Source organism: Salmo trutta, chromosome 13 (assembly GCF_901001165.1).
Source record: "Salmo trutta chromosome 13, fSalTru1.1, whole genome shotgun sequence".
Lineage (NCBI taxonomy): Eukaryota > Metazoa > Chordata > Actinopteri > Salmoniformes > Salmonidae > Salmo > Salmo trutta.
This window is the reverse complement of record NC_042969.1, coordinates 76,805,035-76,820,985: the sequence shown is the minus strand read 5'-3', so window position 1 is coordinate 76,820,985 and position 15,951 is coordinate 76,805,035. Positions and strand designations below refer to the sequence as shown.

General features: G+C 45.1%; 1 protein-coding gene across 4 annotated transcripts in view; it reads right to left on the bottom strand.

Moving 5' to 3' along the window:
- fat3a (FAT atypical cadherin 3a) overlaps positions 1–15,951 on the bottom strand; it is a 357,931-nt gene that overhangs the window by 80,734 nt on the left and 261,246 nt on the right. For 2 of the 4 annotated variants that reach the window (XM_029773664.1, XM_029773663.1), the window contains exons 5-8: positions 13,286–13,600; positions 12,800–13,010; positions 11,149–11,217; positions 908–1,047 (exon numbers count right to left, since the gene is read on the bottom strand). In XM_029773664.1, the coding sequence (XP_029629524.1) occupies positions 908–1,047; positions 11,149–11,217; positions 12,800–13,010; positions 13,286–13,600 (735 nt within the window). The remainder of the gene's footprint in view (positions 1–907; positions 1,048–11,148; positions 11,218–12,799; positions 13,011–13,285; positions 13,601–15,951) is intronic. The other 2 variants (XM_029773665.1, XM_029773666.1) reach the window with 1 other exon arrangement.

Sequence of the window (15,951 nt, the reverse complement as noted above, 5' to 3'; positions counted from 1 at the left end):
ATGAAGGCCTAATTCAGAACAGTTGATGTTGAAATGTGTCTGTTACTTGAACTCTGTGAAGCATTTATTTGGGCTGCAATCTGAGGTGCAGTTAACTCTAATGAACTTATCCTCTGCAGCAGAGGTAACTCTGGGTCTTCCTTTCCTGTGGCGGTCCTCATGAGAGCCAGTTTCATCACAGCGCTTGATGGTTTTTGCGACTTTAAAGTTCTTGAAATTTTCCGGATTGAATGATGGACTGTCGTTTCTCTTTGCTTATTCGAGCTGTTCTTGCCATAATGTGGACTTGATCTTTTACCAAATAGGGCTATCTTCTGTATACCATCCCTACCTTGTCACAACACAACTGATTGGCTCAAACACATTAAGAAGGAAAGAAAATCCACAAATTGACTTTTAGCAAGGCACACCTGTTAATTAAAATTGTTAATTGAAATGCATTCCAGGTGATTACCTTATGAAGCTGGTTGAGAGAATGCCAAGAGTGTGCAAAGCTGTCATCAAGGCAAAGGGTGGCTACTTTGATGAATCTCAAATATAAAATATACTTTCTAGGTTACTAAATGATTCCATATGTGTTATTTCATAGTTTTGATGTCTTCACTATTATTCTACAATGTAGAAAATATGAAAAATAAAGAAAAACCCTGGAATGAGTAGGTGTGTCCAAACTTTTAACTGGTACTGTATGTGGTTTATCATGTACTTTATGAGGGTGTGTGTGAGGGTGGGTGTGAGGGTGACTTTATGCGTGTTCAGATGTATAGGTGGTAGCAAGCTACAGAACACAATACTAACAGTGCCATGTTAACTTTAACTTACGCACGCCAAAATCAACATGTACAGGTAGAAGATTTGTCTCTTTCTGAGAATAAATCGAGATATGTTGCGTCTCCAGCTGCAGTACCTGTGTGGCTGCAGAGTTGGTCCCGTCTGTCACCTCCACAGTCATGTTGTAGAAGGAGCGCTGCTCAGCGTCCAGAGGTTTAGCGATGATGATGGTGCCCACGCCCTTCTCTATGTCAAACAGACTGTCAGTGTTACCGCCTGGCCAGGAGGGGGGGATAGAGAGCAGAGGGGGTTAGAGACAGATGGGGGGACTGGTTTATTAATATTACGCTCTCTTTTCTCTCTCACTCACACACTCTTCTCTCTCTCTCTCTCACTCACACACTCTTCTTCTTCTCTCTCTCTCTCTCTCTCTCTCTCTCTCTACCTCTGACACACAAACTATCACAAATAAAAATATTTTTTAATAAGTGTATGGATCTGTGATAGTGAAAAACAAGGAAGCAGACTGAATTGTGGGTGTGACAGTGTTGTGGGGAGTGTATGATCTGAACAATTCCTGGCTCTCTGCCAGGGAATACATAAATAGACACAAACACACACACATATAACATGACACAAAAGTGCACACACATAAACTAATAGGGAGTGGGCATGCACAATCACTTGGATCACAAATACAAGTGTCTGTGTGTGTGTGTCTGTGTGTGTGTGTGTGTGTGTGTGTGTGTGTGTGTGTGTGTGTGTGTGTGTGTGTGTGTGTGTGTGTGTGTGTGTGTGTGTGTGTCTTCCTATCAATCTGGGAGTAATTGCTAGGTTCAGACAGACCCAATGAGACTGTGACAAACTGAAGTCTTTCCTCCTCTTCCAAAATAACAATTAAGAGACAGAGACCCAGTAAACAAGAGAGCCCTCAAACACTGAATTAACAGAGCCCTCAAATACTGAATTGACAGAGCCCTCAAATACTGAATTAACAAAGACCTCAAAGACTGAATTAACAAAGACCTCAAAGACGGAATTAACAGAGCCCTCAAAGACGGAATTAACAGAGCCCTCAAATACTGAATTAACAGAGCCCTCAAATACTGAATTAACATAGCCCTCAAATACTGAATTAACAAAGACCTCAAAGACGGAATTAACAGAGCCCTCAAAGACGGAATTAACAGAGCCTTCAAAGACGGAATTAACAGAGCCCTCAAAGACTGAATTAACAGAGCCCTCAAAGACTGAATTAACAAAGACCTCAAAGACTGAATTAACAAAGACCTCAAAGACAGAATTAACAAAGACCTCAAAAGACTGAATTAACATAGCCCTCAAAGACTGAATTAACAAAGACCTCAAAGACGGAATTAACAGAGCCCTCAAAGACGGAATCAACAGAGTCTTCAAAGACGGAATTAACAGAGCCCTCAAAGACTGAATTAACAGAGCCCTCAAAGACTGAATTAACAAAGACCTCAAAGACTGAATTAACAAAGACCTCAAAGACAGAATTAACAAAGACCTCAAAAGACTGAATTAACATAGCCCTCAAAGACTGAATTAACAAAGACCTCAAAGACAGAATTAACAAAGACCTCAAAAGACTGAATTAACATAGCCCTCAAAGACTGAATTAACAAAGACCTCAAAGACTGAATTAACAAAGACCTCAAAGTCTGAATTAACATAGCCCTCAAAGACTGAATTAACAGAGCCCTCAAAGACTGAATTAACAAAGACCTCTAAGACGGAATTAACAAAGACCTCAAAGATGGAATTAACAGAGCCCTCAAAGACTGAATTAACATAGCCCTCAAATACTGAATTAACATAGCCCTCAAATACTGAATTAACAAAGACCTCAAAGACTGAATTAACAAAGACCTCAAATACTGAATTAACAAAGACCTCAAAGACTGAATTTACAAAGACCTCAAAGACTGAATTAACAAAGACCTCAAAGACTGAATTAACAAAGACCTCAAAGACTGAATTAACAAAGCCCTCAAAGACTGAATTAACAAAGACCTCAAAGTCTGAATTAACATAGCCCTCAAAGACTGAATTAACAGAGCCCTCAAAGACTGAATTAACAAAGACCTCTAAGACGGAATTAACAAAGACCTCAAAGATGGAATTAACAGAGCCCTCAAAGACTGAATTAACATAGCCCTCAAATACTGAATTAACAAAGACCTCAAAGACAGAATTAACAGAGCCCTCAAAGACTGAATTAACATAGCCCTCAAATACTGAATTAACATAGCCCTCAAATACTGAGTTAACAAAGACCTCAAAGACTGAATTAACAAAGACCTCAAATACTGAATTAACAAAGACCTCAAAGACTGAATTAACAAAGACCTCAAAGACTGAATTAACAAAAACCTCAAAGACTGAATTAACAAAGACCTCAAAGACTGAATGAACAAAGACCTCAAAGACTGAATTAACAGAGCCCTGAAAGACTGAATTGACAGAGCCCTCAAAGACTGAATTAAAAGAGCCTCCAAAGACTGAATTAACAAAGACCTCAAAGACTGAATTAACAGAGCCTGTGTCAATGGAGCTCCAGCCGTGAACGGGCCTGAGTCTGAAATGAGTCCACTAAGACCGGTTGTAATTAAACCACAGCCTCATCTCTGCTACCTAATTGATTTAAATTGACATTTAGGCCTCACGCTGATCCCAGCTCACAGCTCAGAGTGTGGTGTGATGTAAGGGTCCGGAGTATGTGTGTCGTGTGTGTGTGAGGGTAAGAGAATGTGAGAAAGTGTCTGCTTGTCTGCATGCCTGTGCGTAGACTATCAAATCAAATTGTATTGGTCACATACACATATTTAGCAGATGTTATTGTGGGTGTAGCGAAACGCTTGTGTTCCTTGCTCCAACAGTGCAGTAATATCTAACAATTCATAACAATAGACATAAATCTAAAAGTAAAATAATGGAATTAAGAAATATATAACTATTAGGACTATATATGAATGAGTATGTGTGTATGAATGAGATTATGTGTGTGTGTGCGCGTACTAGCGTATGTGTGTGTGTGGCACTCGTGGTGCAGACTCAAAGGGATTCCACCCCGGCGTCTCTGTTTAATAAAGCCATGACCTCAGCCCAGCATCAGCTAAGGCTATAACGCTCCACCACTCAGCCATGTGTGTGTGTGTGTGTGTGTGTGTGTGTGTGTGTGTGTGTGTGTGTGTGTGTGTGTGTGTGTGTGTGTGTGTGTGTGTGTGTGTGTGTGTGTGTGTGCGTGTGTGTGTCCTATTTGTGCTTGGGTTAGGATAAACACTTCCAGTTCTCCATCATTTGTCTCTTATATCATTAGAACTCCAGTGATGGTGTCCTAATAGCTTTCCTCAGAGTGGAAGGAAGACACTAAAAACAGCCACGCCCCATTCTCTTCACTTCACTTCTGCTAACAGTAATCTAGTGCTTTTACAGTTCAGTATGCTGATTAGAATCATATCCGTAACAGATGATTTTACACTCATTAGAGGAGTGCAACATACATGACAATAAAGTCATGCGTACAGTATTATGAAAAATAAGCCATTTAAGAGTATTAAAATCCAACTATGGAGGCTTCAGAAGGCGCTCTGTCTGTCTGTCTGTCTGTCTGTCTGTCTGGAGCCACCCTATATGACCCAACCAACCCAACGCTCCATTTCGGGAAAGGAGGCACTGAGGTTTGGCACAGCGGAAACCAGGGCGACCGGAAAAAGAACAGTTCCCTTCCACCAAATTATAGAGGAGAAACCGAACCCACAGCGACATGGCTGTTATTAAACCCTCTGTTGAACGCTAAAATTGCTTCCCTCAGTCTCTCCATTCAGATTAGTAAGGGAAGCCGCTCCAGTGCTTAAAAACACTCTGGCAGGCAGCACAACCGATAAAGAGGCATATTTATCTTCCTTTCAACGAAGGAGGAGGGGAGAAAGTTCGTGTTTGGCGTAAACAGATAAAACAAAGCAAATTAACAAAAGAAGAGGGAAATGAGGACAAGCGTCACTCTGTTCGGAAATTAGTTCATGAGTACAACGACGCCTTCGTTAACTAGCTTCAATCGGTTGAGGAAATGGCTAAGATATAGTTTGATTGAGTGAGTGGGGAGTCTGGGATTTCTGGGATTGATTGGTATAGGCTGGACCGGGGACATAGAATAAAACTGAATTGGCATCACCATCACAGTCATGCTTTGTCTGGATTGGCTTGATATATAGAAACCAGCTGTCTGGATTGACTTATATATAGAAACCAGCTGTCTGGGTTGACTTATATATAGAAACCAGCTGTCTGGATTGATTTATATATAGAAACCAGCTGTCTGGATTGACTTAATATATAGAAACCAGCTGTCTGGATTGACTTGATATATAGAAACCAGCTGTCTGGATTGACTTGATATATAGAAACCAGCTGTCTGGATTGACTTGATATATAGAAACCAGCTGTCTGGATTGACTTATATATAGAAACCAGCTGTCTGGATTGACTTATATATAGAAACCAGCTGTCTGGGTTGACTTATATATAGAAACCAGCTGTCTGGATTGATTTATATATAGAAACCAGCTGTCTGGATTGACTTAATATATAGAAACCAGCTGTCTGGATTGACTTGATATATAGAAACCAGCTGTCTGGATTGACTTGATATATAGAAACCAGCTGTCTGGATTGACTTGATATATAGAAACCAGCTGTCTGGCTTGACTTAATATATAGAAACCAGCTGTCTGGATTGACTTAATATATAGAAACCAGCTGTCTGGATTGACTTTATATATTGAAACCAGCTGTCTGGATTGACTTGATATATAGAACACAGCTGTCTGGATTGACTTGACATATAGAAATCAGCCGTCTGGATTGACTTGATATAGAGAAACCAGCTGTCTGGATTGACTTGACATATAGAACACAGCTGTCTGGATTGACTTGATATACAGAAACCAGCTGTCTGAATTGATTTATATATAGAAACTAGCTGTCTGGATTGACTTGATATATAGAAACCAGCTGTCTGGATTGACTTGACATATAGAACACAGCTGTCTGGATTGACTTGATATATAGAAACCAGCTGTCTGGATTGATTTATATATAGAAACCAGCTGTCTGGATTGACTTCATATATACAAACCAGCTGTCTGGATTGACTTGATATATAGAAACCAGCTGTCTGGATTGACTTGATATATAGAAACCAGCTGTCTGGATTGACTTGATATATAGAAACCAGCTGTCTGGATTGACTTATATATAGAAACCAGCTGTCTGGGTTGACTTATATATAGAAACCAGCTGTCTGGATTGATTTATATATAGAAACCAGCTGTCTGGATTGACTTAATATATAGAAACCAGCTGTCTGGATTGACTTGATATATAGAAACCAGCTGTCTGGATTGACTTGATATATAGAAACCAGCTGTCTGGATTGACTTGATATATAGAAACCAGCTGTCTGGATTGACTTAATATATAGAAACCAGCTGTCTGGATTGACTTTATATATTGAAACCAGCTGTCTGGATTGACTTGATATATAGAACACAGCTGTCTGGATTGACTTGACATATAGAAATCAGCCGTCTGGATTGACTTGATATAGAGAAACCAGCTGTCTGGATTGACTTGACATATAGAAATCAGCCGTCTGGATTGACTTGATATAGAGAAACCAGCTGTCTGGATTGACTTGACATATAGAACACAGCTGTCTGGATTGACTTGATATACAGAAACCAGCTGTCTGAATTGATTTATATATAGAAACTAGCTGTCTGGATTGACTTGATATATAGAAACCAGCTGTCTGGAGTGACTTGACATATAGAACACAGCTGTCTGGATTGACTTGATATATAGAAACCAGCTGTCTGGATTGATTTATATATAGAAACCAGCTGTCTGGATTGACTTCATATATAGAAACCAGCTGTCTGGATTGACTTGATATATAGAAACCAGCTGTCTGGATTGACTTGATATATAGAAACCAGCTGTCTGGATTGACTTGATATATAGAAACCAGCTGTCTGGATTGACTTAATATGTAGAAACCAGCTGTCTGGTTTGACTTGATATATAGAAACCAGCTGTCTGGATTGACTTGATATATAGAAACCAGCTGTCTGGATTGACTTGATATATAGAAACCAGCCGTCTGGATTGACTTGATATATAGAAACCAGCCGTCTGGATTGACTTGACATATAGAAACCAGCCGTCTGGATTGACTTGATATATAGAAACCAGCTGTCTGGATTGACTTAATATATAGAACCCAGCTGCTCAGAATATAGCATAGGGTTGTGGTGGCTCGTCTATAACAGGACAACTTGATGAAGTGTTTATAGGATGTGCTGGATGGATGGTTGACATGGCAAACGTTGAGTGGTTAAAACGGCATCCATTTGGACGGTGTGTGTGTGTGTGTGGGTTTAGGAGGTTTAATAGCAGCTAAATTATAGTCAAATGGCTATGTTTTACTTTCTGGGCAGTAATGCGTTTAGCAGTGGATTAGTGTTTACGTGTGTGTGTGTGTGTGTGTGCAGGTGCATAATTAAGTGTGTGAGAGTGTGGTGTGGGGTGTGCATGTGTGTGTGTTTCAGTGTGTGAGCGTGGTGTGTGTGTGTGTGTGTGTGTGTGTGTGTGTGTGTGTGTGTGTGTGTCCGTGGTCTTCTGGTGAATAATGGCCTGGGCTGTCTGGGTCTGGCCCGTAAATGAATCACAGTGTTTAGCTCCTCTACTCTCACCTGGCTCTTGAGCGCACACACACACACACACACACACACACACACACACACACACACACACACACACACACACACACACACACACACACACACACACACACACACACACACACACACACACACCTGGGCATTTTCTTATAACACTCCCTCCATCTCCTCACTCTAATCCAATCCATCCCTGAGGCTGTACCACCTACGTTTCCTTTCTCCCTCTCCCTCTCTCCATCTTTCACTAAGCCCCTCTCTCTTTAATAAGTCTCTCCTCTTCTCCTCTCTTTCTCTTCTGACCTCTGCTCCTTCCATTTTTAATAAGTCTCTCATTTCACTCCTCCACTTTCCATCTCTTCTTCACTCTGGCCCTCTCTCATTTTCTCCTGTCCTCTTTCTCTTTCCCTCTCTCTATCATTATCCCTACCCCTCGCCTCTCCCTCTCTCTATCATTATCCCTACCCTCGCCTCTCCCTCTCTCTCTCTCTCTCTATCATTACCCCTACTCCTCGCCTCTCCCTCTCTCTATCATTATCCCTACCCTCGCCTCTCCCTCTCTCTCTCTATCATTATCCCTACCCCTCGCCTCTCGCTCTCTCTATCATTATCCCTACCCTTGCCTCTCCCTCTCTTTATCATTATCCCTACCCTCGCCTCTCCCTCTCTCTATCATTATCCCTACCCTCGCCTCTCCCTCTCTCTCTCTATCATTATCCCTACCCCTCGCCTCTCGCTCTCTCTATCATTATCCCTACCCTTGCCTCTCCCTCTCTTTATCATTATCCCTACCCTCGCCTCTCCCTCTCTCTATCATTATCCCTACCCTCGCCTCTCCCTCTCTCTCTCTATCATTACCCCTACCCCTCGCCTCTCCCTCTCTCTATCATTATCCCTACCCTCGCCTCTCCCTCTCTCTCTCTATCATTACCCCTACCCCTCGCCTCTCCCTCTCTCTCTCTATCATTACCCCTACCCCTCGCCTCGCCTCTCCCTCTCTCTATCATTATCCCTACCCTCGCCTCTCCCTCTCTCTCTCTATCATTATCCCTACCCTCGCCTCTCCCTCTCTCTCTCTATCATTACCCTCGCCTCTCCCTCACTCTATCATTATCCCTACCCTCGCCTCTCCCTCTCTCTATCATTATCCCTACCCCTCGCCTCTCCCTCTCTCTATCATTATCCCTACCCTCGCCTCTCCCTCTCTCTATCATTACCCCTACCCCTCGCCTCTTCCTCTCTCTGTCATTATCCCTACCCTCGCCTCTCCCTCTCTCTCTCTATCATTACCCTCGCCTCTCCCTCTCTCTATCATTATCCCTTCCCTCGCCTCTCCCTCTCTCTCTCTATCATTACCCCTACCCCTCGCCTCTCGCTCTCTCTATCATTATCCCTACCCTTGCCTCTCCCTCTCTTTATCATTATCCCTACCCTCGCCTCTCCCTCTCTCTATCATTATCCCTACCCTCGCCTCTCCCTCTCTCTCTCTATCATTACCCCTACCCCTCGCCTCTCCCTCTCTCTATCATTATCCCTACCCTCGCCTCTCCCTCTCTCTCTCTATCATTACCCCTACCCCTCGCCTCTCCCTCTCTCTCTCTATCATTACCCCTACCCCTCGCCTCTCCCTCTCTCTATCATTACCCCTACCCCTCGCCTCTCCCTCTCTCTATCATTATCCCTACCCTCGCCTCTCCCTCTCTCTATCATTATCCCTACCCCTCGCCTCTCCCTCTCTCTATCATTATCCCTACCCTCGCCTCTCCCTCTCTCTCTCTATCATTACCCCTACCCCTCGCCTCTTCCTCTCTCTCTCTATCATTATCCCTACCCTCGCCTCTCCCTCTCTCTCTCTATCATTACCCCTACCCCTCGCCTCTTCCTCACTCTATCATTATCCCTACCCTCGCCTCTCCCTCTCTCTATCATTATCCCTACCCCTCGCCTCTCCCTCTCTCTATCATTATCCCTACCCTCGCCTCTCCCTCTCTCTATCATTACCCCTACCCCTCGCCTCTTCCTCTCTCTGTCATTATCCCTACCCTCGCCTCTCCCTCTCTATCATTACCCTCGCCTCTCCCTCTCTCTATCATTATCCCTTCCCTCGCCTCTCCCTCTCTCTCTCTATCATTACCCCTACCCCTCGCCTCTCGCTCTCTCTATCATTATCCCTACCCTTGCCTCTCCCTCTCTTTATCATTATCCCTACCCTCGCCTCTCCCTCTCTCTATCATTATCCCTACCCTCGCCTCTCCCTCTCTATCATTACCCCTACCCCTCGCCTCTCCCTCTCTCTATCATTATCCCTACCCTCGCCTCTCCCTCTCTCTCTCTATCATTACCCCTACCCCTCGCCTCTCCCTCTCTCTCTCTATCATTACCCCTACCCCTCGCCTCTCCCTCTCTCTATCATTACCCCTACCCCTCGCCTCTCCCTCTCTCTATCATTATCCCTACCCTCGCCTCTCCCTCTCTCTATCATTATCCCTACCCCTCGCCTCTCCCTCTCTCTATCATTATCCCTACCCTCGCCTCTCCCTCTCTCTCTCTATCATTACCCCTACCCCTCGCCTCTTCCTCTCTCTCTCTATCATTATCCCTACCCTCGCCTCTCCCTCTCTATCATTACCCTTACCCCTCGCCTCTTCCTCTCTCTGTCATTATCCCTACCCTCGCCTCTCCCTCTCTCTCCCTCCATCCTCTCCCTGTTGGTTCCTCTGGTTGGAAAGGTGCCTGTGGCAGAGCAACAGACAGTTACAGTGAGGTACCCTCTCTAACCAGGGGCACAGTGACCATGTGTTCACCCCTAACCCACAACTCCCACAACTCCTACTAACCAGCCATCCACTTAATTGGGTCGTCAGTGGGAGGTGTATGTAATAATGTAGTGTGTGTGTGTGTCTGTATGTGTGTGCGTGTATGTGTGTCTGTGTGAGTACAAAAGAGTGTGTGTGTATTGTTTTGTGTGGGTAAGTGTTTGTGTGTGTCCGTACGTGTGTTCCTGCATGTGTGTGTGCCTGTGCGTGTGTTTCCACCTCTGTGTGTGTGTGTGTCGCTGACAGCTCAGGGATGGTGGGCGTGATGTTTCCCCAAACACTGATGCTTTAGCAGGTCATTAGACAAAGCTGTCGCCAGGGTCGCTCAGGGATCGTTGCCATGGCAGCAGATATGGGCTTCACTATAAAGGGACACCACAGAGTCTGATAGCCAATTTAGTACAGCAAGGAATTTCTCCAAAACGAATCACTTATGTTAACCTTGGAAGAAAGCGTTACACTGTACATTATACATGTGGAAAGCACACACAAACACACCAACACACACATCCACACTTCTGTGTGGGATGTACATTACACAAACACACACATGCACACACAGACACACACAAAAACACAAACTCACACACATCCACTCTGTCGAGCTTCTGTGTAGGGAAAACCCCTTTTACCTGCCCCGACCCCTTTGTCTCAAACCAACCAATCAGAAGAAGGCGTGAGCAGCACTGGGCACAGAGTGAATGATGGGAAAAGCACAGGTGAATGATGGGTAAACTAAAAGAGGAAGGAAAGGAAAAGGAAGCAGAAAAAAGCAGATCTGAGTCAAACTGAGATACCTTCTGTGGAACAGTTCCTGCCACAAGCGGTCTGCAGTATATAGAACATCTCACGGAAAGGCCTGGGACCTTCCAGACACGAAGCATTGAGAGAGGAGAGAAGAGGAGAGAAAGAGTGAGACAGGGAGAAAGGAAAGAAGAGAGCCAGGGGGAGCGGAAGGGTGCGAAGGGGAGTGGAGGTGAGACAGAGAAGGGGATGAGAGGGAAAGAGAGAGGGTGAGGAATGATAATGGTAAAAGGGGAGGGAGAGGAGAAGGTGAGGAAAGTAAGGAAAGAATGGAAGGACAGGGAGATAAATAGGGCAAAGGGAGGAGGAATTAAGAGGAGGGAGAGAGAAGGAGAGAGAGATGTGATTCCAGAGGAGAAAACAAGTGAGGCATTGAGCAGAGAAAAGAGGAGGAGAGAAGCATTCAGGAGAGTAGAGTAGTAGGCCAGAGAGAGCAGCCATAGCCAGAGAGAGCCTAGAGCTGGAAGCACAAGCCAGAAGGTATCTCCCACTGGAACACACACTGACTGCCACTGCTCAGTGACAACAAAAGAGAGATGGATCATGGAGCATTCTGGGAAATGAGGTCCTGACCGTGTAGTCCATCCACTTGTCTCTGAATGCGCTTAACATAAACTTACCTACCCACAGTGCAGTTCGGCTAGAGAATTGTCAGCTTTATAAATATTATATTACATTATATAAAAAAAATAGTTATATAGATGGACCACAATCAATTCCTAGACAGTTGAACAGCCTAATCATGTTAATTCTAACAAAACTTAATTTCTAATAAAACTACATGGATTTTACAATGTTTATTAAATTAATGAAAATTATTAAAGCAAGATTAAAACCGACTAGCTTTGACAGTAATTCATTCACCAAACAATGTGAACTTGACAAATTCCGCTGTTGTTTGTAGAAAACTGCAGATATGAAAACGGAACATGACATAACCTTGTTGAGTCTTTTATGTGGATAGGGATTAGACTTCAAAATATCAAAAGGTTTCAGATTAAGAAAATACTTGGTGTGGCATGTGTGGCATGTCCCTGGCATTTCAAGCCTCTTAAAGGGACATTCCACTGATCTTACACAACATTCTTTACCGTGAGAATAAGACAAATTAAATTGTTTCTGAAATCAGCATGTCAAAGACATATTTCTTAGCAGCTGTAGTTGGTAGAATGAGGATCAATCCTCATGGTAAAAAAACAGCATGAATATTAAAGCACTTTAAAGGGGAAGTTAATTTCAAAATGTAAGATGTTCTCTAGTGAATTAACCCCTTTAAGCACATGCCATTTTTCTCCATTAGAGTTCCCAGAATATCTGACAGGGACTTTGAGACATCTCAATTGCTTCTCCACTGACATACAGACCTTTACAGCTGGTGGTTTGTGCTCAAATCGCCATGGTGACCGTGGGATGGCAGAGGAGAGAGAGAGAGAGAGAGAGACACACTGGCAACAGACCATGCAGTGAGGTCACAGTACCTGAGCTGGGCCTCACGCACAAACACACACATCAAACCAAACCGTCAGCCCAAACCCCATGCACCAATAATGGTACACAGCCTACCTGACTGACCTCACCTCAGCCAGTCAGATATATCCCTAACAAACCCCACCCACCAGCCCCCGCCTCTGGGCGGAGCCTTACCTATGATGTCGAACCAGAGGGGATTGGAGTTCTGTTGCATGGAAACCACACCCACTATCTCGGCCACCTTGTCGCTCTCCATGACGGTGAAGTTGTAGTACTGCTCGTCGAATAGGAGGGGATTGGCCAAGGCCGAGGGTTTACGGATCCACTCGATGTGCAGGCGGGCCGTCGACCACTTCTGGGGGCGGCCATTATCTGTGGCTTTGATCTGGGGATGGGGAAGAACCAAGACTTGAATTAGGAGCTTTTTGTATATTTGGCTAAATGAAAGAGAGAGCGAGAGAGAGAGAGAGAGAGAGAGAGAGAGAGAGAGAGAGAGAGAGAGAGGGGGGAGAGAGAGAGATGGGGGAGAGAGAGAGAGAGAGAGAGAGAGAGAGAGAGAGCGAGAGGGGGATTGAGAGAGGGGGTGGAAAAAGAAACACAGAATGGCAGTTGGTTAGAAAGAGACACACAGATTCAAAGTAAAGTTCAAATGTCACATACAGTGAGGATGTCGTAGCTCCCGGCGGTGAACTGCTTCCGTGATGACACCACCGCCGTCTTGGGGTCGATGAAGAACTTGCCGTCCTCGTTGCCATCGACGATGCTGTAGGAGAGGTCAGCGTTAACCCCTTCATCCCTGTCGTAGGCAAAGGCCCTGTAGATAGGCTCTCCTCTCTTCCTCCTGTCCCTCTCTGGTAGCTTGATCTGGTACACCTTCTCTGGGAACGTGGGCTTGTTGTCATTCTCATCAAGCACGTGGACGATCACCCACACCGTGGAGTGTTTGGGGCTGGGACCGCCGTCCGACACCGTGACCTGCGTATCCACACACACGTAACCGTAGACAATCAGACAGACACGCACATGCACACACAGAGACAAACACAGACACACACACATGCACGCACAGAGACAAACACAGACACACACACATGCACGCACAGAGACAGGGACAAACACAGACACACACACATGCACGCACAGAGACAAACACAGACACACACACATGCACACACAGAGACAGGGACAAACACAGACACACACACATGCACACACAGAGACAAACACAGACACACACACATGCACACACAGAGACAAACACAGACACACACACATGCACGCACAGAGACAGGGACAAACACAGACACACACACATGCACGCACAGAGACAGGGACAAACACAGACACACACACACACAGAGACGTACATATGCACACACAGGCGAACAGACAGAAAAAACAAGTGCGCACACACACACACACACACACATATAAACATGTACACACATGTAAACACACACACAACAGAGAGAAAAAATAAGACTTTTGTTAAGATTCAGATCAGTTTTTTCCCCCGTCTACACTAATTACAACAGTCATTCTGTCCTGCGTTTGTCTGACAACTGGAACACATCGTCATATTTCCCAAGTGGGGATGGCTTTGTTTTTTATCTTCTTTCCTGTGTTCTGACAGGTAATTAATCTGTCTCTGCTCCTACTTCCACCATGACAGAGAGCCTCTTGTAGATAAATGCAAAAGGGGAAGGGGCCAGAGGCTGAGTTAGCCAATGAGAGATGGAATCCACCCCATCCCGTCCATAAAATACATTTATATTCATTTTCAGGGGGGAGATAAAGGACGTCGCCAGCTGCCATCAATTCAACACAAAGCTACAATTAATTTCCCCAGCGCTTATTGTTGGGTTTGTTTAAAAAGTCAATCTGTCATTTTAGAAATGACACAGCAAGGAGGTGCCGTCGCAATACGGAGAGAAATGCTAATGATTTACAGAGAGTGAGGGAGGGGCAGGGGAGGGGGAGTAGTGGGAGACAGAGTGAGGGAGGGGTGGTGGAGGGGTAGTAGTGGGAGAGAGAGTGAGGGAGGGGTGGTAGAGGGGTAGTAGTGGGAGAGAGAGTGAGGGAGGGGTGGTGGAGGGGTAGTAGTGGGAGAGAGAGTGAGGGAGGGGTGGTAGAGGGGTAGTAGTGGGAGAGAGAGTGAGGGAGGGGTGGTGGAGGGGTAGTAGTGGGAGAGAGAGTGAGGGAGGGGTGGTAGAGGGGGAGTAGTGGGAGAGAGAGTGAGGGAGGGGTGGTGGAGGGGTAGTAGTGGGGAGAGAGAGTGAGGGAGGGGTGGTAGAGGGGTAGTAGTGGGAGAGAGAGTGAGGGAGGGGTGGTGGAGGGGTAGTAGTGGGAGAGAGAGTGAGGGAGGGGTGGTAGAGGGGGAGTAGTGGGAGAGAGAGTGAGGGGGGTTGGTAGAAGGGTAGTAGTGGGAGAGAGAGTGAGGGAGGGGTGGTGGAGGGGGAGTAGTGGTAGAGAGAGTGAGGGAGGGGTGGTGGAGGGGTGGTAGTGGGAGAGAGAGTGAGGGGGGTTGGTAGAAGGGTAGTAGTGGGAGAGAGAGTGAGGGAGGGGTGGTGGAGGGGTGGTAGTGGGAGAGAGAGTGAGGGGGGTTGGTAGAAGGGTAGTAGTGGGAGAGAGAGTGAGGGGGGTTGGTAGAGGGGGAGTAGTGGGAGAGGGAGAGAGGGAGGTAGAGGGAGGTAGCTAGGGAGAGGGGGGAAGGAGGAGGTAGGGAGAGTAAACTTCCATATCTACTGGGTGAAATACCACAGAGTGCCATCACTGCAGCAAGATGTGTGACCTGTTGCCACAAGAAAAGGGCAACCAGTGAAGAAGAAACACCATTGTAAATACAACCTATATTTATGTTTATTTATTTTCCCTATTGTACTTTAACTATTTGCACATCGTTACAACACTGTATATAGACATAATATGACATTTGAAATGTCTTTATTCTTTTGGAACCTCTGAGTGTAATGTTTACTGTTCATTTTTATTGTTTATTATCTACTTCACTTGCTTTGGCAATGTTAACATATGTTTCCCATACCAATAAAGCCCTTGAATTGAATTGAATGGAGGGAGGGAGGGAGCTGAGAAAGACAACAGGGGGGTGTGAAAGGAACCTAAATGACAGCATAAGGGAAGAAGAGAGGATGAATGAGAAATTAAGGACTTTGGGAACATCCCTCCGAGCCTGTGGCAGTTAACCCCCTCTGTGAGTGAATGTAATCCGCTCTGTACAGCACAGTGAGAGAGGTAGAGACAGAGAGGGAAAAGGGTGAACAAGCAAGTGGCGGCCACAGTGAAGGACATCAATATTCACTAAAGGG